This window comes from Schistocerca nitens, chromosome 6, assembly GCF_023898315.1.
Source record: "Schistocerca nitens isolate TAMUIC-IGC-003100 chromosome 6, iqSchNite1.1, whole genome shotgun sequence".
Lineage (NCBI taxonomy): Eukaryota > Metazoa > Arthropoda > Insecta > Orthoptera > Acrididae > Schistocerca > Schistocerca nitens.
Window position 1 is genome coordinate 164396108 of NC_064619.1, and position 24721 is coordinate 164420828.

Below are 24721 nucleotides of genomic sequence, written 5' to 3' on the forward strand. Positions count from 1 at the left end.
TTCATTCATTGATGTCTCTGTTCACTGTAATAAGTTTAGTGTCTGTGTTTTGCGATCGCACCGCAAAACCGTGCGATTAGTAGATGAAAGGATGTGCCTCTCCAATGGGAACTGAAAACATTTGATCGCAAGGTCATAGGTCAACCGATTCCTCCACAGGAAAACACGTCTGATATATTCTATACGATACTGTTGACGGCATGTGCGTCACATGACAGTAATATGTTGTCGACCCACCTAACTTGTACACTTGGCGAATGGGTAAAAAGATTCTTCTGCCTTGCCCGATTTAGCTTTTCTTGTGGATGTGATAATCACTCCCAAAAAAGTGATCGCATCGAACGGACAGACGGACAGATAATAATTGCCTGAAAACAAAAAAATTAAAATTTTCAGTGATGGGAAGACTTGAACCAAGGACCTCTCACTGCACAGCTGCTCACACTAACCACAAGATCATGGCACTCCTGACTGCAAGCTACCCTTGATGTTGCATATATTGCACGTGGACTACTCAGTTCGTATATTTTGCTAATTTTTTTCATAGTTCCACACAACTTCTTCCTGTTTTCTCGATTGATCTGTGTTCAGTTTTTCAAGGCCTATCCACTCTGCCAACTTATAACTAAATCTGAGGGGGGTGCGATGGGGAGGTTCCCTTGTTAGTGTCCATATTCACAACAGATAACACAGTTGCTTAATTAGTTCAGACATGAAGTTGGTTTTCTGATCCATAATAACTGTATCAGGGACACTTAACATCAATAACCAGTTATCCACCACTGCTAAAGCTATTATGCTGAGTTGCTGATTAGGAATGGCAATCATTGCAACACAACACAAAAAGTGGTATATGGCAGTTAACACATAGCAGTTACCTATCAGTATTTTGTTAAATGGATCCAATACATCCAGTCTCACATTTTCAAATGGCTTGGATGCCCCTGGTAATCTTTGAAGTGGTGCTTGGCACATTCTGCACATGCAAGCAATTCTTTCATAATACTCAGCGTCCTGTCTTCATGTACTCCACCAATATTGTTCAGTTATCCTGCAACCAGTTGTTCTTTGTCCCCCATGTCCTGTTAATGCATGATTGTGAGCCTCTGTTAATGTTTCTTCTTTAGGATTGCAGGTATCATGTTGCACACCATGGACATCATTATCCTACGCAGTAGTCCATCATCTATAGTGCACTGTGGTTGCATTTGAAATGGCTGGCAGTCCGTCTCAACAGTCTGCACCTTCTGCCACACCACACAGCTTTAGCCGAGCCCTTGTGTCACCCCAATCTCTCTGCTTAGCCCATCTGCTTTCCCACACTTCTTTCCTGCCTTGTAAAGTACTTCAAAATCAAATTCACTTAATTTCAGTGCCCATAAAGTCACCATGCTTGAGGGATCTTTGAGCCCTAATGGCACTTTATTGTCATGTGATGAGTTATGTTTCTGAATTTTCTACCGTATGGACACCACAGAAAGTAAGTGACACCATATATTAAACTCAAAGTTTCCTTCTCTGTGATAGAGTGATTCCATGCAGCTTTATTTAACAGTTTCGATGTGCATGCTATTGGGTGTTCTTTCCCAGTTACTTCCTGACTTAAAAATGCTTCTGAACATCTAGTTGCTTAGATAACAGGACAGGGTAAATTATTCTTCATAATCTGGGAATATTAATACAGGGGTAATTTCTTGAGTGATGCTTGACACCCTTCTTTAATAACTGTGTCAAAATGGTCTGGTGATGTCAGCAAACCCCTTTACAAATTTTGCTACAATATGAGGGTGCTTTGAATAGTTCTTGGAACAGAATAGAAAAAAGTACTTACATCTCTGAAACTTTTTTTATTTTTCAATGTAATCTCCTTGTAGATTAATGCACTTGGCCCAATGATGTTCCATTGCCTTGATCCCATCTCGAAAATGAGTTTCCTCCAGACCTGCAAAACAGTTGTCAACTCCAGCTATCAATTCTCTGTTTGAAGTGAATCTTCATCCACCAAGAAAAATTTTCAGTTTTGGGAAGAGATGGAAGTCTGATGGATCCATATCAGGCGAATAAGATGTGTGTGGCAACAATTCATATAGTTTGGGTAATTTTGCCATGGCAATGGCACATGTTTTTGATCCAGCATCGAAAGTCACAGCACCTATCTTGCAGATAATTTTTTTCATTTCTAATCCTTCAGTTAAAATGTGATGTACTGTATCAGATGACATCTGGCGAGCATGAGCAATTTTGTGCACTTTCTATTGGTAATCCTCCATGACCATTTTGTGCACTTTTGCACTGATTTCTGGAGTAGTGACACATCTTGGCCAACCACTGTGCATATCATCATCTAAACTCTCCCGACCAAATTTAAATTCATTTATTCACTTGGCAACAGTTGTATGTGAAGGAGCAGAGTCCCCCCAGTGTATTCTGGAAATCAGCATGAATGTCCTTTGCTTTCATACCTTTCTTTATGAAGAACTTAATCACTGCTTGAATCTCGATTTTTTTCCATCTTTGCAAATCACTATGTGGAAACAACAGAGCCATGTCACCGCCACAGCTTTCTTCCAAGAGCACTGACGTGGCACATGTTTACACGTGGCATATGTTTACAGGCAACAGTCAGATTAATATCACGTGAACAACTCATTGAACTAGCGCTGACCTCTCGTGGTGATTCCGAGAACTTTTCAAACCACCCTTGTAACTTGATAGTCCCAGAAAGGCTATAGTTGTGTCATAGTTTGTGGTAGCAGGAAATCACATACTGCACATATTGATCTTGGGTCAGTCCTTACAGCATTTTGGCTACCAGTGGGTTGCACCTGACCCCACCCTCACCACCCCACTCCCTCCCGGGAGTTGTGATAACACTAAATGGGGGTCATGAGCTTACTGAAAAGAAAAGAAAATGTGATTTAAAAAAGTGATTAATACATTTGAAAGGAAAGCAAAGCAGAACACATTTTGACATAATAAAAAGTTAAAATTCTCGTTTACACTGATATGCACTTGTAAATAGGACTGCATGAGTACTGCACCATGCATTAATAATCAAGTTTTCAGCACTAAATTAAAATGAGTTTAGTTTATTAGTGAGTGTCTTGAACCTGACTTGCAGAGCAAAGTTTTTCAAAGTATTGTTTTGTTAGAAATAGACACTCTGAGTTCGTTTTCTATGTTCACCTGACATCTATCTTTTGTCTTCAAAGCAACAAATGCATAAAAACCAGTTTGGCACAGATAGGATGTTGAAAATGCTAATATTTTACAAAATTCTTTTATTTTCAAGGCAGAAAACTCATCATCCATCCCTTCCTAAAATTCAAAGAGTGATTTATTATTAAATTGTCTTTTGATTTTGCCACTTGCTGTGGCATATATATGAGGAAGGGGATGGTGGGCAGGATTGGGGGGGGGGGGGGGGGGAGATGAAAATTATGACTGAAAATTGGGTTTCAGTTACTAAAATGTAGAGAAATGCTTGTCTAGATAGTTCACATCCATTGATGCAAAGTGACACTTTTTGATTTTTAATGTTAAGCATGCCACACACATCCTCATAAAAACTTCTTCTAACCACTGTGTGTCCTCCTTCAGATCCTTGGAAAAAGCAATAATATGATAGAAGTACACCATCGCTGATGTGGCTTCAAGCCTCTCAACACCCTATCTAACATCACTTAAATGTGGCTGGTGCATTGTTAAGCACAGAAGGCACCCATTGGTAACTGTAATGGCATCAGGGGATGGTAAATGTGGTCTTTGACTGGTCTTCTGGCACTATTTTCAACCGGTGGTAACAATGTTTTGCAACCGTGATTGAAAAACAGCACTAAACTAATGGTAGTTGCAACAGAACCTGTATTTCTTCATCCTGTCTGATGATTTCTTAAGCACAATGATAACCATTTCTCCCCAGATGCTATTACTTTCTTCAATAGTGGCATCATCCATGTGCTGAACGATAAATTTCTCCCTTACTGATTTCAAAAGATGAGGTCTTTTACATACTTTCCAGTAAAACTGAGATTTGTCCCTGTTAGAATTATGTGTTTTGCAGTGGGTGTCACCAGCAATGGTCTACTAGGATTGAAAAAATTTGCAAACTTTACTAATAGTTTCTCCTTAGCTACCACATCTCCTCTCTTCAAATATCTACTTTCTCATGTAGTGCACATGTATTGATGGTTTGCTTATGGCAGCCTTTTTCCAAAACCATCTTGCTAGAACCTAAATTATCTGTACGATCTGGAACCTGTGAAGCTACATGTCGTTATTCAAGGTAGCAACACGTCCCTCTTCCTTTCTGCTGTGCCAGTGAAAGATGGTTATGTAGAAACCTTAATTTATGGTAGTGGTGCTAGAAGAAAGACCACTTACTGTGTACATAGTTTTTATTTATGCATGGATATGAAATACAAATGTAATCCTAGCACAACCACAGGACGCGATGGAGGGCGAGTGTTTTACTTATGGAGAAGGAACCATTTGTTCCCAAAAAAAAAGGTTGTACAGAATTACTTCATTACTTACTAATTTACTTCTTGACTTTGGGATGCTAATGCTCTGATGGCATTGATTTTGGTCATTAAGAGCTTAAATTTGAATATTTAATTGATATGTTGAAAGTGTTATGAGAACTGTTAAATACAAAAGGATTTTGAAAAGAAGTGGTTATATGATTTGGTAGCTAGTTGGTAGCACATATAATTTTCCATTATCACAGCACTTTCCTGCTGAGGGTAAGAAGTTCATTATAGCCATGAGTGACACTGCATTGCAGGGCTACAACTTCAAGGAGTGACATGAGATACAGCAAGACAAGATTTAAAAGTAAAACTGATTATAAACTTATGACTGGCAGATCACATTCACAGAACTGTGCCCAAGTTAAGTACTCCCCAGGAATGAAAACGAGCAGTAACATTTCAAACAATATATTCTCCATTCACTTCTTACACACAAATGATGCTCTTATGTAGACAACAGTGAGAAGTATCTAAATAGCTCTACTACACACAAAATATTACTTGGTAGGTCAGAACACACACTCAAAATGGTTTCCCAGTTCCTGTCAGCGATCTGTAAGGCAACCTGAGCCTCAATGACTGTGTACACAGTTTAATCAGTCCTAACCTCATGACAGCAGAACTTTGTGACATTGTATCATTTGCAGCAGTCTCTCCCAGCTGGAAAATGTTGCACAGAGTTTGACAGTCTGTTATGAAAGATCAGTTTTTGTATGACATTTATTTAAGAAATTTGACCTCAGGATTGTGCAACAACCTTCACCTACATGGGACAACATTTACATATTTTCTTGAAAATGATTCACTCCCATATGGGCCCGCATCTCGTGGTCGTGCAGTAGCATTCTCGCTTCCCACGCCCGGGTTCGATTCCCGGCGGGGTCAGGGATTTTCTCTGCCTCGTGATGGCTGGGTGTTGTGTGCTGTCCTTAGGTTAGTTAGGTTTAAGTAGTTCTAAGTTCTAGGGGACTGATGACCATAGATGTTAAGTCCCATAGTGCTCAGAGCCATTTGAACCATTTTTTTTAATTTTTTTGAACTCCCATATGGAACCTGAGCAGTGTTGAACCTTGTGTTTCCATATCATTGCCCCCTATCCTGCATCGCCTATAACACAGAGAATTCAGTCTTTCTTAGCCAAGAGGCCCAGAGTTGCCACCAAATGTGAGCCCTCATGTCCAAAAACTTTGGTTCTGTTCCATTTATTACACCAGCTATGCCACACTCTATCTCTGCATATGTCTTCATAACATTTAATTTTAATGGGAAAGCGATCTGGCAGTTCTGCAGCCCCCATTAAGGTTTAAGGCTCCCTATGATGCCCACATCCATTCTGTTTCCTGTTCCTACACTACAAAATGCAATGTTCTACCACTCTGCACTTGAGTATTGAGGCGGCATTGCTTCCAAATGTAGACCACATGGCCAAATCTATAAATTTTACCTCCATAGAAAAAATGCTTCACTTCTCCTGCACTCACATTGTTATTGCAGCAGCCAAATCCTTTGAGTCTTCCATCTGTACTTTCCTCGCCATAGCTGGTGTAAAAAAAAAATCAGCTTTTGGGATACTCCACTGAGTGCTTCTGGAAGAATTTGGTACTGTTCTGATTGCAGTAGTACCTAGTAAGCCCATTCTTAAGTTGCTCAAATATATGTATTTTATTCAACACATCAGGGTACATTAAGTACGTTTTTGCCTCTCCCACTAAGTGTAATTTGGCCTTCTGTAACCATACTTCATCTTTCCAGTTGCCCAGAGCTGCAGAAACTTCCAAATCATCTATAAATGTTGACACATTCTCAATTGCCTTGCCAAAAAAAAAAAAAAAAAAAAATGTAAACAGAATAGCCACAGTCAAATCCAATAAAGGAGTGAATACACTTGATCAAGCTTTTGTTTCCTCTACTTCCACTATCTTTTGTTGCATAAACATGTTATCTGTCATCAAAGTATCTGCTTATTTTTGCAAAGCAGCATTGTTCTACTTGACTGAGCTACCTATTTCACCAAAAGATTCAATCACTTCCTGAGTCCATCACTTGTGTTTGTGATCCTGACATCTGGGAAAGCTTTACCCGCCAATCAATACAATACCACAAAGAACACACAAGAGAATGTGGAAAGCCACTACAGGCACCCAAACATAACAACAGGAAATGCACTCAATTCTTCCATCACATCATCACCCATCTCAACAATGAATACCAACGTACCTCATGCCCATAACATTGGCACCTACTACATGTCACAATTACTGACTGAGTCAAGGCAACTCATGGCCTGACAGATTACACTGCTTGCATCTCACTATCCATAAACAGTCTCTCTACTGTTACCCTTCTGCACTCAAAAACAGCATTTGCATACTTGCATATCAGTCAGTTCACCCTGCTGTGTTTGTGCACAGGAACAAAAGATGTCAGGAAGAACAAGTTGACTCACAGCAGGAACTGACAATGATGTCGCAATGGGACTGTCCTCTTGACAAATGGCTGTTCAGATTTAGTTGACACTAATACATAGGAATCAGGATGTAACCCCTATGATGACAGGTGAACTGGCTGATGGCAAATCACAATGAAGCATCATCTCCTAGTCTAGACATGGACTTCAATTGCGGAGGTGACTGGAATTGTAATCAAACCATCAGTAAAACATCCCTGGTTATATTAATTCTTTATTCATGTTAATTACAAGGATGGAGCCATAGTCACAGAGTAGGTTATTGGCCTCGGTGACATAGGTGGCTATGAGCGAGTGGCATGTTGGTGTCAGCATTTCACCCACCCAGCAGGCAATGCATGGGGGCAGCCATAGCTGCTGACATCCGTGAAGCTGAGGAAGTCTGACAAAAGTGCCACACTGTCAGTGCAGGATGACAGCAGTCACTGCTGGTGGCTCCGGTGCTCTGTGGTTGGCAATGACAACACACAGGAATAGACAGTGTTTAAACTGTGATGCCCATTATGACCAAAGATGGTGGCATGTGCATGCCTCAGTGATAATCAGCAACAATGTAGGCTCCTATAGGCCAGGTGAGAGTGACAGTGTAGTTGGGTAGCAAGCTGGCCTAGGCTTGAACTCACAACCCACCAGGGAGGTGACCAGCAACAGATGGATGCTACCCAGCAGGTGACCAAGTGGAGTGGAGGCACCAAGATGACTGCACACAAAGCTCATCTGAAGCGGGAGCCTGCAGCTACTGGCACAGAGCCTGTGGATGACAGATGGCTGCATCATCTTGTTTGCAACTGATCTCTGTCTTGTAGTCATCAGCTGGCACACACTGCTTCACCAGCGTACTGAAGCACCTGGACATTCATTAATATAATGAACATCTGAGGAAGAGGATCTGATTTGAAGAGTTTATATGTGAGCTAGCTGGTTAGTATTTCTACAGTGGCAGCACTCCCACCCAGGTACTCAGAGCAGAATGTTGCCACTGAGCCACAATTAATTAATTTGCTCAGGTTTTCTTGTTTGTCAGCTACTCATGAGAGCTGTAAAATTTCTCAACTTTGCATTTGAGAGGTACTGGCTGATGTGCCAAATGAACAGCAGGTATCCATATTAATGCCAGCCTAGAACATGATTTTGATTTTTCACATTGTGTACTATTCAACACAGTAAAAATTTCTCATTCTAGTAAATTATTATAGTGTTAAAGAAAAGTATAGTTCAGTTCATTGTTAAAAAACACAAGAATTTGTAAGAAATTTCTTCCTATGTCTTCACTACAAGATCTTTCCTCTTTTTAATTTCCACTAGCTCATCCTGTATTAGTACAATTGGTGCGTATTACATTTTACGACATGGCAAAGATCTCTCTTTTAAAAACAGTTACATGTTTTTGTGCATTATTCTTACAGGAAAAAATGTTGTCTTAAGAAACAGCAAGACTTCAATTTACTAAGAAGTACAATGTAAAATTTTCCACGTAGTTGCATACACAAAGAAATAAGTGATGCTAACACTTATCTATTATTCCAGATGCTCTGTTAATAAAATGTACAATACTTTAAACATATGATGTGATGCAAAATCATTTAGGCATACCTTTTGCCTGGGAATCAAAATAGAGTGTGACATTTTTTTGTTAGTGATGAGAAGAATAACAGTTTTTCATTTTTATGATAAAAATACAATTAAAATATCTATGAACATTTTTATTCTTCCAGATTGTTGGCACCCAGAAGAAAACTAACCCAAAGAACCCACGGTGGCCGACATTTTCAGAATTTGTGCAGTTTCTTGTGGATGAATATCGGAAAGGAAGTCAGTTCGACATGCACTGGACTCCTATAACAGAGTTCTGTACACCATGCCAAGTGCCATTTGATGTCATTGCAAAATTTGAAACCCTTGAGGTATTGTGTTTCAAGCTCTTCTCTTCCAATTATTGAACATTTCAAAATTTTTTTTTTTTTTTTTTTTTTTTTTAAAGTAGTAATCTTAAGAAATTGAAAAAACAAATGTAAAAGATTTTCAACACTTGGCAGTAATATTTTCACTTGCAGTTACTAAACTTGATTTTTATATTTTGTAAATAAACAATTTGAAAGATTTTGAATAATATTAATGTAGAGCTGACAGGTAGATAGTTATTATTTTCCTACTTCATTTTATCACAGTTCTGACTACACTTTTTGATTGTACATAGCACTGAATAAACACTTCTCCTCTGGTTGACAAACATTTGTTGTCATGCCTACAATGACAACCACTTTATACAGAAAATACATGCAGAGATTGCTAGTGTAATGTTCAAGCACAGTTGATATCTAGGTCAGTACAAATAAAACATTTATTTTCATAATATTTTTTACAAATCAGTTGAGAACAATAATAAGGAAACTGTATTTTTGCATAGAATAGATGAAGAGAGTCCAAAGTCTATCTCACATCTGGAACTAATAATTGTCCACAATACTTCATGTAAATAAGTTGAAAAGCTGCAGAACAAAACCACAAGTAACATCCTATTGTCACTGCTCTCCTAATGTCTACTTATCCTTCTACATTTCTGCTAGGAACAAGAATATGTTTTCTAGACACATGTGTAGAAGGTACTCAGCACAAGCAAATCTTGGTAGTTACATAAACATTCATCCCCATCAACTGCACAATAAAAATCATCATTATTTGATAAAATTCAGTTTCATTGAAGTCTGTAATCAATTGTATTGCAGGAGGACCAGAACTTCCTCATTCACCTAGCTAATCTTCAGGATATCATACAGCCTCAAAAGAAAAATCAAGCAAAAGGACGAACTACTACAGAGGTTGAAGATGCTTACTTTTCTCAATTAACAAAAGCACAAATTCTTCTGCTGTATAACATATACAGGTAAGATAAAATTGTTTCAATTTTCATTGTTTTAAGGAACTAGGAATAAAATATCTATAAAAATTCAGAATGATAAGAAAAAGTAACGTTTGTAGATACCAATGAAGGTAATAAGTACCTAGTCATAAAAATCACATGCATAGCACTAAACTGAAACACTCAAAACAAATAAATGCATAAAAAAGCTATACCACAATAAGTGCCAAGTTTTTGTTAACTAGGAGGGGCTACCTAACAAGGTAGTTGTTCAGTTGTGAACATATAGAATTCTGTAATGGATTTCCTCTGATTTGCACACTGCAATGTGTCCAGGTAGAGGCAAATATACGGAGAATCCAATCCCATATATAACGGAGGATGGAAGACTTCTGATGAAACCCTCCTCATCACTGAGATTTGAACCTTTCTCTCTGACCTTGAAACATAAGTTCTGCCAAAGGAAGTTTGCACATTACAAAAGGCTTGAGCTTCAATATTGGGTTTTTAATAACCCTCTACCAGCAGTCATTAATCCTTTATAACGTTTAAGAATAAAGTTGTTGGTTGCTGTCTTTCTTCAGATAAATTAGTCCACAGCCTTGAAGCTCTGTCATCATTATCAAGAATAAATTAATTCTAGAAATTTAATGAGTGTATAACCATCCTTTCAAAAAGAAGTTGGTATAGAATTAATACAGTTCAAACATTAGTACTGAAACTGCTACTGAAACTTTCAAATTCTGCACTATTAATTACAATGAAACTTATAATACATAACAACTGCAAGCATTCAACATAATAAGGAATAATATTTATAGGTCTAGCAGGCATATATTAATTACTACTTAACACATGAACTACCACACTTTGTGGAATGTAGTAAAGCATGACTGATATGCGCTCAGTTAGCAGATACAGATATCAAAATCCCATATTTCTTATTTATACCCATTAGCTCAAACCCTAACTTTAGCCATGCCAGACTTGTAAAGGACCTTCTCTCCTATACCCGTTTTCCATGGTGGAAACATTTCTTCATGACACACGACACTGACAACTGCTAACCAAAACCCCACATAGAACCTTGTTTAAAACAGTTCCAGCCCCCTTCCTACCATGATCTTCCACCTCATGCACCCAGTCATCTGCTTTTAGCCTTTCAGGAATTCCTCACTTCTAACCTGGCCTCACCTTCCTCTTCTAAACCCCTCCCCAGGGTGTGTGCCCTTGGCGGCAATTTCAGAGGGTGCCAAATTCATATTCTTCATGAACAAAACCTTGCTTCACAAAGTGCCTACTATGCAGTGCATTGTAATGAAGAAAGCTGGGATATTTTTAATTCCCCTCTTGTTTTGCCAGCTACCTCCTTAAATTCATTTTGTTGCTTTTAACTATTTACCATTAGCACAAGTGAATATAATCTGCACTTTCACAATAAAGAAAGATTGGTCCTCAGCTTTAAAGAATATAACACCAGATATAATTTTGTGCTTAGTTTTATTTTCTAATTTATTTTGACTATTCCTAGTTAGTATCTTTCATTAAAGGGTGAAATCAGTAATTGTTTCGTAACTTAAATTCTATTGTTGACGTATAAATAAATATAAATTCTTTACTAATTACAAACATTTGGAGGAACAAATACTAGTAATCTTAAAGTATCTATTTGGTTCTATTCGAAAACATGTTAGCAAAGCCAGCCCTTCATTAACCAAAATTAATTAACAGTTTTGTCAAAAGTATTGTTTCCATAACTATATTTGTTAATTTCATGATTTAAAAAAATAATTCGGCCTAACTCTTGTGGTAGAAGAAATTGTTAAAATGAACCAATTTTTTATTTATTCAGTTAATTTAATGAGTGAAGCTTTAATTGTAGTTTCTGTAAATTTCACTTTGAACAATGTGTAGTTTCAGTACATATTATTGTGAGGATATATAAGGGCCTGATTTTTGGTCATGAGACAGTCAGTCTACGGCTGAGTTTCAGACGAGTAACCTGTGCTGGTTAGAACAACAACAATGCTTCAACTTAACAGTGTAATAAGTGTTAAACAATCAGGCCATATGTTAAAACAGTGACATTGTCTGTTTCCATGCGTACCTGATTATTCTTCAAGAACTATGAACTTTGTGGTTAGGTTTTACTGCTCGTAGATGTTCAACAGTAAACCATTGTAGCAGTATGTGGAGGTTCACCTGCAAACTATTAATGAGGCTTATGGAAAGTTTAAAAAATAGTGCACTGGCCATACACATATAAAAGTGTACATGGGAGGTTGTGAAAAAATGAAATTAAAGTACTGTGAAGCACAACTGTGTATCTGTCAGCTACATTATTTATAGTAGACAGTGTCCAAATTACAACCCTATATTTCAGCCAGTACATCAACACTGAGGACAACAAATGAAGATAAATAAAGCAGGTGGAACCGCTACAGCATGTTAGTCTATTGATTATTCATATGATTTTGAAGTGCATCATGTTGGTTTTTGAACATTTTTGAACACATTCTAAGTTGATATGTGAATGAATCATAAGTTGATTTTTGAATATGTGCATAGTGTGTGTGATGTCTCTGCCAGGGGAATCTAGCAATAAGAATCTTTGCCGCAGACAAAACGGAAGGGCCATAAGATCTGAGCTGAGTAAACCTGAATGTCAATCACTGTTTGTTTGTGTGTTTGACTGGGTATGTGAATGATCAGCATTGTTATAATTATTAGCAAAATCTGTAGATTCATACTACCTGAGTGTAAATAAACAACTAACCGGAATAACAGGTAATAAAGATTACATATTACTCTTCTTGGTGTATCCAAGAAAAGGAAATTTTGATAGAAAATTTTTGCCAGATCACTAAACTACCAGTTGTACAGTCCCCAGTTAGCAGCTACTTTATGTTCTATTCTAGGAATAGCAAAGAACTGTTTTATCAATATGTAATAACACCTATCCGGAGAATAAATGTGGGATAACTAAACTGGTGATTCTGGCACGGTTATTGAAGTTAACTGGAGAATAAGTTTTGACAGAATCTGTGATGAGAAGATTTTTTGCTAGAATGAGGAAGGAGAAGAAATGGTGACATCATACAAATTATATGGAAGAATATGATGATCCCATATTCATATAAAAAATCTGTACTACTACTTTTTGATCTTACTCTTGAGAATCTGAAGCATGAAACTGAATGTGAAACTATATCCTAACACAAAACTATTTCAAAGCATAAAACTTTTTTCTTGTAGTAGGCTTAATAGGCATTTGATAATGGTACTTTGTGAATTACCGTATATTCTGTCACGTTATTTATGTAAATGGGGTAGATAAAAATGACTATTTGCACCAAAACAGTCTTTCTTTTGACATGTGTTACAAGTGCTGCAATATTAGAAAGGCCTATTTCATTTTATCTAGCAGACAGTGACAAAATAAATGTAATCAAATCAAGAAACCCAATGACATTTTGATTTTTCATGTAGCAAAATGTTTATCAAACTTTGATGAGGTAATAGATTCTTTTACAGAATGGAAAGCATGCCATGTAAAGCTGTAGCAAGATTAGAGAGAAAAAAATGCAGGGACCTAAGGATTGAAGAAATGCATACCGGTACTGCTTTGCTTGTCTCTTGTTTTTACTGGTTATCTGTTTCCTATATATAATTTTACATCACACAGAAGAGAAAGTTATTAGCTAATAGGCAATGAAGAGTGCAAATTTTCTGAATAGTTCTTATTCTCCTGATTACACATAATCACACTCAGTATTAATTGTTAGATTTTTTTAAGGGGGTAGGATGTCAAATCAGCCAGCTGAGAGCAGGAGAGTCACCACAGGGCATTTTAATTTCCACTATCCTGAATATAGGTTTGATGGCTTCCATTACAAAGTATACATGATTGAATTTCACAGAGCAAAATACTGTGACATGCAATAAAAGAAAGCTGTGTGAAGAGGCATGGCACTGCACTTTGGTGCACTTAAGACCAAATAACATGTCTCATATTTCCTTGAACATACATGTGTGCTACAAAATGAACAAATTTTTGAAAAATCTATTTTTTTTAAATTTTTTTTCTGACACTATCAAGTTTTTCCCCTGGTTCAGAAATATCGCTAGTACATCCAGTCCCATTGCTGCCAGACTGTGGATACAGCATCCTTAGACACCAAAATCCCATATGTGCATGGCCTCCTGATACCAAACCTACCAGCTCTTTTCTAATCCTCCCTCCCAAGTACATGCCGACCCACAATTACTTCACTTTCGAAGGCCAAATTCATAAAAAAATCTTGTGGTACTGCCATCAGTACTCACATGACACCATCATATGTCAGCTTCTTTGTAAGTCATCTGGAGAAATCCTTCATACCCAGTCAACAAATAAAACCCCTCACCTGTCTCAGATACATTGATGAAATTTTTACAATCTGCATTTATGGCAGGGACAACCCTTGCTCTTTCCTTGCCAACCTCAACACCTACTCCTAAATCTGGTTCAACTTGTCCTTCTCAACTCAATGAACAACCTTCCTAGGCATTGATTTCCACCTCTGAGATGGTTCCATTCATATGCCTGTTCATATCAAGTGCTCCAACCACATGACAGCCATCACCCATTCCATGTCAAAAAGTCTCTCCCTTGCAGCCCCATTGCTCGAAAGCTGGTGTGAATACTGTTTTATGTTGCCACTTCTATGCACCACACATCAGTCAGCTGTAGGTCAGTGGTTGCTCTTCCTTCACTTTACATATTACTGACATTTCTTTTATTTTCCAATTTCTCTCCTTTATACGTATATTTTTATGCTTACTATACGTAATGAGTACTGATTCCCCAAACAGTTGACATTTGTGAAGGCAGAAACATTGTAATGCTATTTTAATGCTTTATTTCTTTTCTGATAGGTATGACTTCACGCTGTTTAATTACACGCTGGAAGGATACCTGGAGTTGGCGATAACAGAGACTCCTGAGGCAACTGTTCTCGATGTGCACGCCACCGTATGAAAGTCCAGTCCTTTCTGCTCAGAAGCTAATACTCCAGCTTCATAGCCGAGTCTAAGAGACTGTTATTGCTCAGTTCCATGAGCAATAGCTCATTTTACCAAGATTTTTAAGAGATGTAATTTTTGAGTACCAGTATTTTATGCCCTTAATAGTTGTAAACTAGCTAAATATCAATGATGGACTGTTGTTAACTATTATCAAAACGGGTTACCTACTGAATATAAATAATTTATCAACAGTTATTTATTGTAATCTTGTTAAATGTAAATATGTACACAAAATTTGCTTGTTCCAAATAAAATTTGTTAGATGTTGAAGGTATTTTTGATAATGTGAACAAGTTTCCTTGCTCTGGAAAACAATGCTCATATTTTCAAGCAAAGAAAGTAATTGTGTTATTTAGGAAAAAATCAGCTAAAAGAAATATTTACAAGTCACACATGTTCTAACTGCAATTGATGTTTAAAATTTTCTGGGAGTAGCAAGTAGGTGTGTAACATAGAGTGGTCAGATACAGTGTGAAATACTTATAAGAGTGTTGCAGAGTAGCTTTGCTAAGAAATAATTCTTTAAAAAAATTCAATACTGCGTCATTTCCAAGTTAATTAGCATTGAAATTAGTCAACAAGACCATCGTGCACACAAATTCAAGTGATCAGTCAGATACAGTTAGTGTCTCATAGCGCAAATGACAGCACATGACACTGCGTAGCCTCTGGCTTGGGTTGGATCCTTACTACTGCCCCTTGTCCAATTTTTGTATCACTCTCTTGCTTAGTTTCAGGAAACAAAATGAAGAACACATATAGCAACACCATCTCTGGCAGGCTGCTTAAATTTGTGCAATGGTCTGACTGGCTAACTTCAATGCTAAGCAACTCAGAAATGGTAAAAGTATCCAATTTTTTCTTAACAGTAATTTCTCAGCACAACTTACCATGCAACACCCTTACAAGATTTTCAGACTATTTCTAACCTGTATATAAAATGAATAAGCTTTCAGTTTCAGACATACATCTACTGATGAGAATACTGTTTCCTAATCAATAAATTACACTTACACTAACTTAGTACCCGCTGCTTCACTTGCGTAGACTGTATGGCCTGCAGAGATTTTTTGTTTTTATTTAATTGAATGTTTATGTTGTTCACAAATTCCAACATCTTCTAAGCTTTCAGTCTAATTAAGGCCCTATAAGAATGGATTTTTTGAAATGTACTTCTGACCAAAAAGTGATTCTGGTAGCTGGAGTCCAAAGTTTTTGTTAATCGTGCCTTTTACATTCTTGTGGAGATAGTTCCATAACTACTTTCCTTCTCTAACAAACATTTCTTTATATCTAACTGAGAACTGAAATACCAATTTTCATAGATGTAGCTTTAAAAAATTTTTAATGTAACAACATAATTTCTTAAAAATTTGCATCCCCTATTGCACTCACTTAGGGTTTGAATTTCTAGGAACACTGAAATGCATATATCTTTTTTTTATTTCTAACCGAGAATTCAAATACTAGAATGAGATTTTCACTCTGCAGCGGAGTGTGCGCTGATATGAAACTTCCTGGCAGATTAAAACTGTGTGCCTGACCGAGACTCAAACTCGGGACCTTTGCCTTTCGCGGGCAAGTGCTCTATCATCTGAGCTACCAAAGCACGACTCACACCTGGTACTCACAGCTTTACTTCTGCTGGCAGATACTGGCAGAAGTAAAGCTGTGAGTACCGGGTGTGAGTCGTGCTTCAGTAGCTCAGATGGTAGAGCACTTGCCCGTGAAAGGCAAAGGTCCCGAGTTCGAGTCTCGGTCGGGCACACAGTTTTAATCTGCCAGGAAGTTTCAAGTCAAATACTAGTTTTCATGGGTATAGCCTTAAAAACCCATTAGGGGCTCTTTCGTAATTATTTATTTTCAAAAAAAAAACTTTCGTTCAATTATTTTACCCCCTTGGTGGCTGAATTTCCAAGAATGCTGAAAATGTATTTTTTATTTTCTGACCGAGAAACCAAATATCATATTTCATAGTTGTAGCTTCAAAATTCCCTTAATAGTGACATACTTTCAAAAAGCCTTTCATCACCTATTTCACTCCCTTAGGAGTGGAATTTCTGACAATCTCTTCTAAAACGATGCCTGGGCTCTAAGATCCACATCCTCTTCAAACTTCTGGTTTCTACCCTTAGCATTTTGGGCTGCGTGAGGTTGAGTCAGTGAATCAGTCTGACCCTATTCAACCCCTTAGGGGTTGCATTTCAAAGAAAACAAAAAAAAAGGGAGAGTGAGAGTGAAACACTTCTCTCTCTTTTTTTTTTTTTTTTTTTTCCCCCCCATCTCTAACCAAGAAGTCAAACACCAGTTTTCAAGGCTTTAGCTTTAAAAATGCTTTGACAATGACATATTTTCATAAAACATTTCACCATCTATTTCACCCCCTGAGGGGTTGAATTTCGAAAAACAGTAACATGCATACGTTTTATTTTTAACAGAGAAGCCAAATACAGATTTTCACAGATTTAGCTTCAAAAATGCTTGCACAATTGAAATATTTCCATAGAAACTTTCATCCTCCATTTCACCCAATAGGGGTGAATTTCCAAAAACACATATTTTTTTATTTCTAGCTGAAAATCCAAACAAAAATTTTCATAGATTTAGCTTTAAAAATGCTTTCATAATAAAATATTTTCATAAAAATCTCATCCCCTTTTCCACCCCTTAGGGATTCACTTTCCAAAGGCACTGAAAAAACATATTTTTTATTTGTAGCTGAGAAGTCAACTGCCAATGTTCGTTGATCTAGCTTTAAAAATATTTTAGTAGTTCCTTAATAATAATATATTTTCAAAAAAAGCTCTCACCCACTATTTCACCCCCATAGAGTTAAATCTCCAAAAATGCTGAAATATGTATTTCTTTATTTATGACTGAGAAACCAAACACCAATTTTCATTGGTCTAACTTCAAAATTGCTCTGATAGTGATATTTTCCAAAAAAAAATTCTTCATCCACTACTTCATTCGCTTAGGATTTAAATTTGAAAAATCGCTTTTTAAATTATGTTTAAAGTATAAGGTCCTCACGTTCTCCAGATTTCAGGTTTCTATCCTTAGCAGTTTAGGAGTCAGTCACTCAGTCAGTTAGGACTTTTATATACAGGGTGTTACAAAAAGGTACAGCCAAACTTTCAGAAAACATTCCTCACACACAAATAAAGAAAAGATGTTATGTGGCATGTGTCCAGAAACGCTTAATTTCCATGTTAGAGGTCATTTTAGTTTTGTCCACCTACGCTCAATGGAGCACGTTATCATGATTTCATATGGGATACTCTACCTGTGCTGCTAGAACATGTGCCTTTAGAAGTATGACACAACATGTGGTTCATGCGCGATGGAGCTCCTGCACATTTCAGTCGAAGTGTTCGTACGCTTCTCAACAACAGATTCGGTGACCGATGGATTGGTAGAGGCGGACCAATTCCATGGCCTCCATGCTCTCCTGACCTCAACCCTCTTGACTTTCATTTATGGGGGCATTTGAAAGCTCTTGTCTACGCAACCCCGGTACCAAATGTAGAGACTCTTCGTGCTCGTATTGTGGATGGCTGTGATACAATACGCCATTCTCCAGGGCTGCACCAGCACATCAGGGATTCCATGCGACGGAGGGTGGATGCATGTATCCTTGCTAATGGAGGACATTTTGAACATTTCCTGTAACAAAGTGTTTGAAGTCACGCTGGTACGTTCTGTTGCTGTGTGTTTCCATTCGATGATTAATGTGATTTGAAGAGAAGTAATAAAATGAGCTCTAACATGGAAAGTAAGCGTTTCCGGACACATGACCACATAACATATTTTCTTTCTTTGTATGTGAGTAATGTTTCCTGAAAGTTTGGCCGTACCTTTTTGTAACACCCTGTATAGAGATTTCCAGTTCACAAGTGCCAAAGGTGTCTTTATAAGCTTGAAGCTGAATGGAGCTTATAGTTGTACAAGGGACTCAGAAAAACACACAAAAACCTCATTTCAATTTTGGGCAATCAGAATTTGCTACCTACTGCCCATTGTCTAAACTTATTTGAAGCACATGCTGCTCAAAGAATGAGTTTACGAACACAATCACAAAGTCGCTGTTGAATCGTGTGTCTGCATATGTGAAGACAATATCAGCTGCAACAATCCATTTTACTATTACTTTTGAATGCATTACAGGAACAGCAGTGATCAATGTCTTATAAATAATTACTATTAAAAACAGTCTTGATCACGATTTATTTAACAAGGTGACCGGTATCGTCCACTACTGTGGTCATCTTCAGACCATTGAGTAAGAACCTCTTTCTGTTGGAGAATCACTAGTGATTCTCCAACAGAAAGAGGTTCCTACTCAATGGTCTGAAGATGACCACAGTAGTGGTCGAAACCGGTCACCTTGTTAAATAAATCGTGATCAAGACTGTTTTTAATAGTAATAATCCATTTTACCTTTTCATCTGTGTGTTCAGTGCACTGCTCTTACAAGAATCAACACTACTGTTTTATAATAAACTAGATTGTTATATTTAAACAAGAGATAAAAAGCATATTTTAAGGATGTTAAAAAGACAACAAAAAATATAAATCATATTATGTACCAAAATGAACATCATAGTTTAGCAATAAAAACAAAATAAAACTCCACAACAGTGGAATAAAATAACTGCAACAAAATGTTAGGCCCCTTCATGATTAAGTGATTATGAGTATTCCAAAGAGTATTCTTCATTGCTGGGAAGAGTAGAAGTATAAGAATGATGCTGGAGAAAGACAATTTGTTTTAAGTTTACACTTTCTTTGATACTTGAGAGGTCATAGATTCACACTAATTTACATTTTCACCAAAGTGCAGGTAGCAGCTGTGTTCTGAACTATGCATGAATTCTTTCTTGTATGGAAGTTATAAAGCAATGTACAAGCAGGAGATGGAAGATCAAAATAGTTTAAGACAAGGAGTTGTGTTCCTCAAGGCAGTTTGCTTTCCCTGTAACTCTTCATTACACTTAAGGGCAAAATCTTGAAAGAAATCGAGGAAGTACAAAATGAAGGTCTCAGTGCTTTTACTTTTGCTGATGACATTGCCATTTGGAGTGAGATGGAAATGGTGGTTCAGAGGAGACCGGATTAAGACTGGATTATTGGAATAAAAAATTTAAAAAATTAGGGTTGGTTGTAAGTAAAAGCAAGACAGTGGCAACGAAGACAAGTAGAACACCTCCACATTGGACATCGTACTGGAAGGAGACAAGGTGGAATGTGTGAAAAGTTTTGATAATCTGTGCAGAGTCATATCAAATGATGCAAGTGCCAAAATAGAAGTTTTAAATAGAACAGCAAAAGACTACTGTGAGATTGAAGTGGTCAGATCATGTGAAGTGAAAGCACCTGACTCAAACACCATGTCAGTATTTAGAGATGGAGGTGTCAGGGTGGCCTAGGAAGAGATGGGAAAGACCAGGTTAATGACATTCTCAAGAGACAAGGAGTAGTGTGGGATGCAGCAGAGAAAGAAAGGCTATACCAGGACAGAAATCAGTAGGGGCATAATGTTCACAAAGTTCCTTCCCAGCTCAGTGGAAGGAAATCCTTATGTTGATGTTGATGTTGTTGTTGATGATGATGACGATGATGATGACGATGATGATAATGCTGGTGTTGGTGGTAGTGCTGGTGGTGGTTATGTAGTCTAATGACGGAGTACTCATTTTGGATTCTACAATCAGAAAACCATACAAGATCTCACAAACAAAACCCTGGCAGAGCTAAACAAGGAACTGTTATCCTGTCATTATATTCTGTGACCTTGCCAAAGCCTCTGATTGAACCACAAATGTCTATGGGTTATTCTTGCATGAATGGAGTATTACCTTCCTAACAGAAAGCAATGTCTCACTGCAATGAAACTAGTCTCAGAATAGAGAGTCAATATATGTATGACCCCTTAGTGTCAGTACTGGACCAACTCTTGCTCTTGACCTCTATAAATAATCTTCCTATTACCTTAAAGTATGGTTCAAAAGTGTCAGAGAATGAATCTTTCACTCTCTAAGTGAAGATTGCACTATCTTTATATTTCCTGACAAATTAAAACTGTATGCTACATCAGGATTCAAACTCAAAACCTGTCCTTTCAAAACAGTGCTCTTACTTGTTGTGCTACCTGGGTATGACTTATGACCTGGCCTCTATGCTTTACTTTTATCACTGATCCCTTCTACTTTTCAAACTTCGTAGGAGCTCTCCTGTAAACCTAGTTAGACTAACAATTCTTTCTTCCAGGAGAAAAATTGCTGAGTAAGATGGGCACATAACATTTGTAGAGATATTAGCTCAATCGCCTGCAGAAAAACAAATCTGCACAGATGTTTAGGCTCAGCTAAGTAATAAATATAGTGGGTTTAGCATATACTGTGATAGCGTAATCCTGTCAGGTAAATGAAATGATGCTAAGTCAAATTCATAAAATTCCATGAAGCAGACTATAGCATACATGGCAAAAATGATGGTTATCCACAAAAACCTGTAAATAAAACCATGAGGGAGTGACACTCTCCTGCTGCTAGTGTGGCATCCTGCCCACATTTCAGCCACTGACTGGGTTGCAAAGGTAAAAGTCAAACAACAGGCAAGGAATGACTTTATTGGTCACACATGTTTCGGAATTTACCTGTCATCAGATATCCCAGTGCAATTGCTGCATGTAGATGTAGCATTTCTGTTTGTATGTGAGATAAACACTTGCAGACTGCAAATGCAGACTGCAAATGTTTGTTTCACATACAACTGGAAATACTATATCTATGTGCAGCAACTGTTTTGAGATATCTGATAATGGATAAATTCTTAAATGCATCATATGAGCAGCAACATCATTCCTTGCCTGATGTAGGGCTTTTACCATTGCGATCCAGTCACCTGGAATACAGAACTACTGATTATTATAATAATGGTACCCTGTCTCCTGTATAACTTTACATCACATTCATATTACCTATAAAATCATTGACTCTAACTCTGGACAGAGTTGACAGAAAAAAAAGAGCACATAACCCTACACAGTCAGTTGACAACTAGACAAGTATAACAACTAAGGAATACAAAATGCCAATTGAGCATCAGTATCTGTATCTTATCCCTCACAACAGAAATCTGATGTGAGACAAAGATTTCATTTGTAACACATATTTTAGTATTCATATCAGCATGAACTGGAATCTCAATATTCCCACATGTCAACCAACACAGCTCTGCACTCCCTCCTTATCAACACTATAATGAAGTACATTTGTGCTACAATTGATCAAGACAACAGAAGAAAAGATTCCTGAGAAAGAAGAATGAAACATACCCAATATATTATACAGACTGCCTGCACACAACATAATCATAGATAAATACTCTTGGCTATGAATAATCTACTCCTCCTACTCATTCTAAACAGAACAGCATGGGATAAAGACTCTACTAAACAGTACTGTTTATCCTTCTTAAATATTTACAAAGTCTACTCTCAGACACATAGCAATATTCTGCTCACTCCTGCCTATCGCATTATATGATTCCACCAATGTCTCACCAGTGCCTGCAGACAGCCACAGAGTATTGCAGATAGCCTTGCTCAGGACCTTACCACAGCCACTGGAACAATTGTCTCCAGACACACAGTCTACAAATGACTGAACAAACATGGTTTATTCGCCTGGAGACCTGCAAGGTGTAGTCCACTGACCCCTGTTCACAGGAGAGCCCATAAAGCCTGGTGTCAAGAACACAGTACATGGTCATTGGAACAGTGGTCCCAGGTTATGTTCATGGACGAGTCCGGGTATAAACAGAACAGTGATTCTTGCCAGGTTTTCATCTGGCGTGAACCAGGAACTCGATACCAACCCCTTAATGTCCTTGAAAGGGACCTGTATGGAGGTCGTGGTTTGATGGTTTGGGGTGGGATTATGAGTGGTGCACGTACACCCCTGCATGTCTTTGACAGAAGAACTATAACAGGTTAGGTGTACTGGGACGTCATTTTGCACCAGTATGTCTGCCTTTTCAGGGGTGCAGTGGGTCCCACCTTCCTCCTAATGGCTGATAACACACAGCCCCACTGAGTTGCCTCGTGGAGGAGTACCTTGAAACAGAAGATATCAGGCGAATGGAGTGGCCTGCTTGTTCTCCAGACCCAAACCCCATCGAGCATGTCTGGGATGTTCTCGGTCGATGTATTGCTGCACATCTTCAAACCCCTAGGACACTTCAGGAGCTCCGACAGGCACTGGTGCAAGAATGGGAGGCTATACCCCACAAGCTGCTCGACCACCTGATCCAGAGTATGCCAACCCGTTGTGTGGCCTGTGTATGTGTGCATGGTGATCATATCCCATACTGATGTCAGGGTACATGCGCAGGAAACAGTGGCGTTTTGTAGCACATGTGTTTCTGGATGGTTTTCTCAACTTATCACCAATACCGTGGACTTACAGATCTGTGTCATGTGTGTTCCCTACATGCCTATGCTATTAGCGTCAGTTTTGTGTAGTGTCACGTTGTGTGGCACCACATTCTGCAATTATCCTTAATTTATGAGCATAAGTGTATTTTATGAGTGTATTATATTTCACGTGGAGCCTGTAAATATTGAGAAACTTCTCCCGGAAAGCCATATAATGATGAGCACTTCCTGATTACTCCTGACCAGTTCGGTGGGAAACAGTTATCAAATTGACATACCCACACTAATGGATGGATTGATGTCCCATCATCTCTGAATTCTTTAAGCATATGCAACAATGTGTATGTTTCCTTTTCTCTCCTCATATGTTCTCTACTTCCATATGGAAGTGGCTTGTCAACATTTACTAGGCTAACTCTTGCTGTATTAGAAATTGATTTTGCTTTCCCAACTTGGTGCACAAGTTTATTCATTGTTGCCCTTCAATCAGTTCCATTGCTGTTATTCACCCTGTCCCCTTTTCACAAATCTTCTCCATTTCTGATTGAACTGTACCTGCTTCCCATGTCCCTGCTTCTGTACACTCTACTTGAATGGCTCTCCCTCCAGTTCTCCACAACGATAACTCAAATGTACTTCGATAGATATCATCAAGGTATCAGTATCTGCGCTATTCACTGCATCCTGTGCCTTCCTGATCACCTCTGCCATTGCTTCACAGTTCTTGTAATGTATTTGGTGCACAGCCTCTTCTAGTTTTGTCTTCACGGTTTTCTCAAATGACCCATATGCTCCTACAACATGTCCTGCTCTTCTTGTCACTTCTACAAATTGCTAATCTTATTCTCTAGTTTTAATAGTGCCTCCCCATCATCTTCTCTGTCCTCTTACACTCTTCCTTTGCCCCTGTTATTATCCTTTTTGCTTCTTGGACTCCATCTTTTGCATCCTGGGCAGTTTTCTTTGTTTCCTCTGCCAGTTTGGCAATTTAATTTTATCTCCCCCTTCAGTTCCTGAATCTCATTTTGTAGCTTCTCCCCCACGTTCTTATTTTCTTACCAAATTTTCACTGCCTTGTCCTTATTTTCTTTCCTCATTCAGTCTCTCATATCCTTATTTTCCTTCCTTGTTCCCTCCAAAAACTTTATGATATTCACATCATCTTCTAAAGTTTGACTGGTTTTGACTGGTGAAGCTGCTCACAGTCCTACCAAAGTAACATGTATCGCATCTTGGTTTGACTTTATCCTCTCCTCTTCCTCCTGGTTGTGAATTCTCTTTATCTCTCTGCAGCATGTGTCATATCACCTGTGGGTCTACCTTTGTCAGGAGATGGTATCACAGAACATATATGC

General features: G+C 38.0%; 1 protein-coding gene across 2 annotated transcripts in view; it reads left to right on the forward strand.

Moving 5' to 3' along the window:
- The window catches only part of LOC126263030 (carbohydrate sulfotransferase 11-like), a 396515-nt gene extending 381319 nt beyond the window's left edge, over positions 1-15196 (forward strand). For both annotated transcript variants that reach the window (XM_049959997.1, XM_049959998.1), the window contains 3 exons: positions 8715-8903; positions 9726-9883; positions 14777-15196. In XM_049959997.1, coding sequence (XP_049815954.1) covers positions 8715-8903; positions 9726-9883; positions 14777-14879 — 450 coding nt within the window. In that variant the 3' untranslated portion in view covers positions 14880-15196. The remainder of the gene's footprint in view (positions 1-8714; positions 8904-9725; positions 9884-14776) is intronic.
- The last annotated feature ends 9525 nt before the right edge of the window (positions 15197-24721 follow it).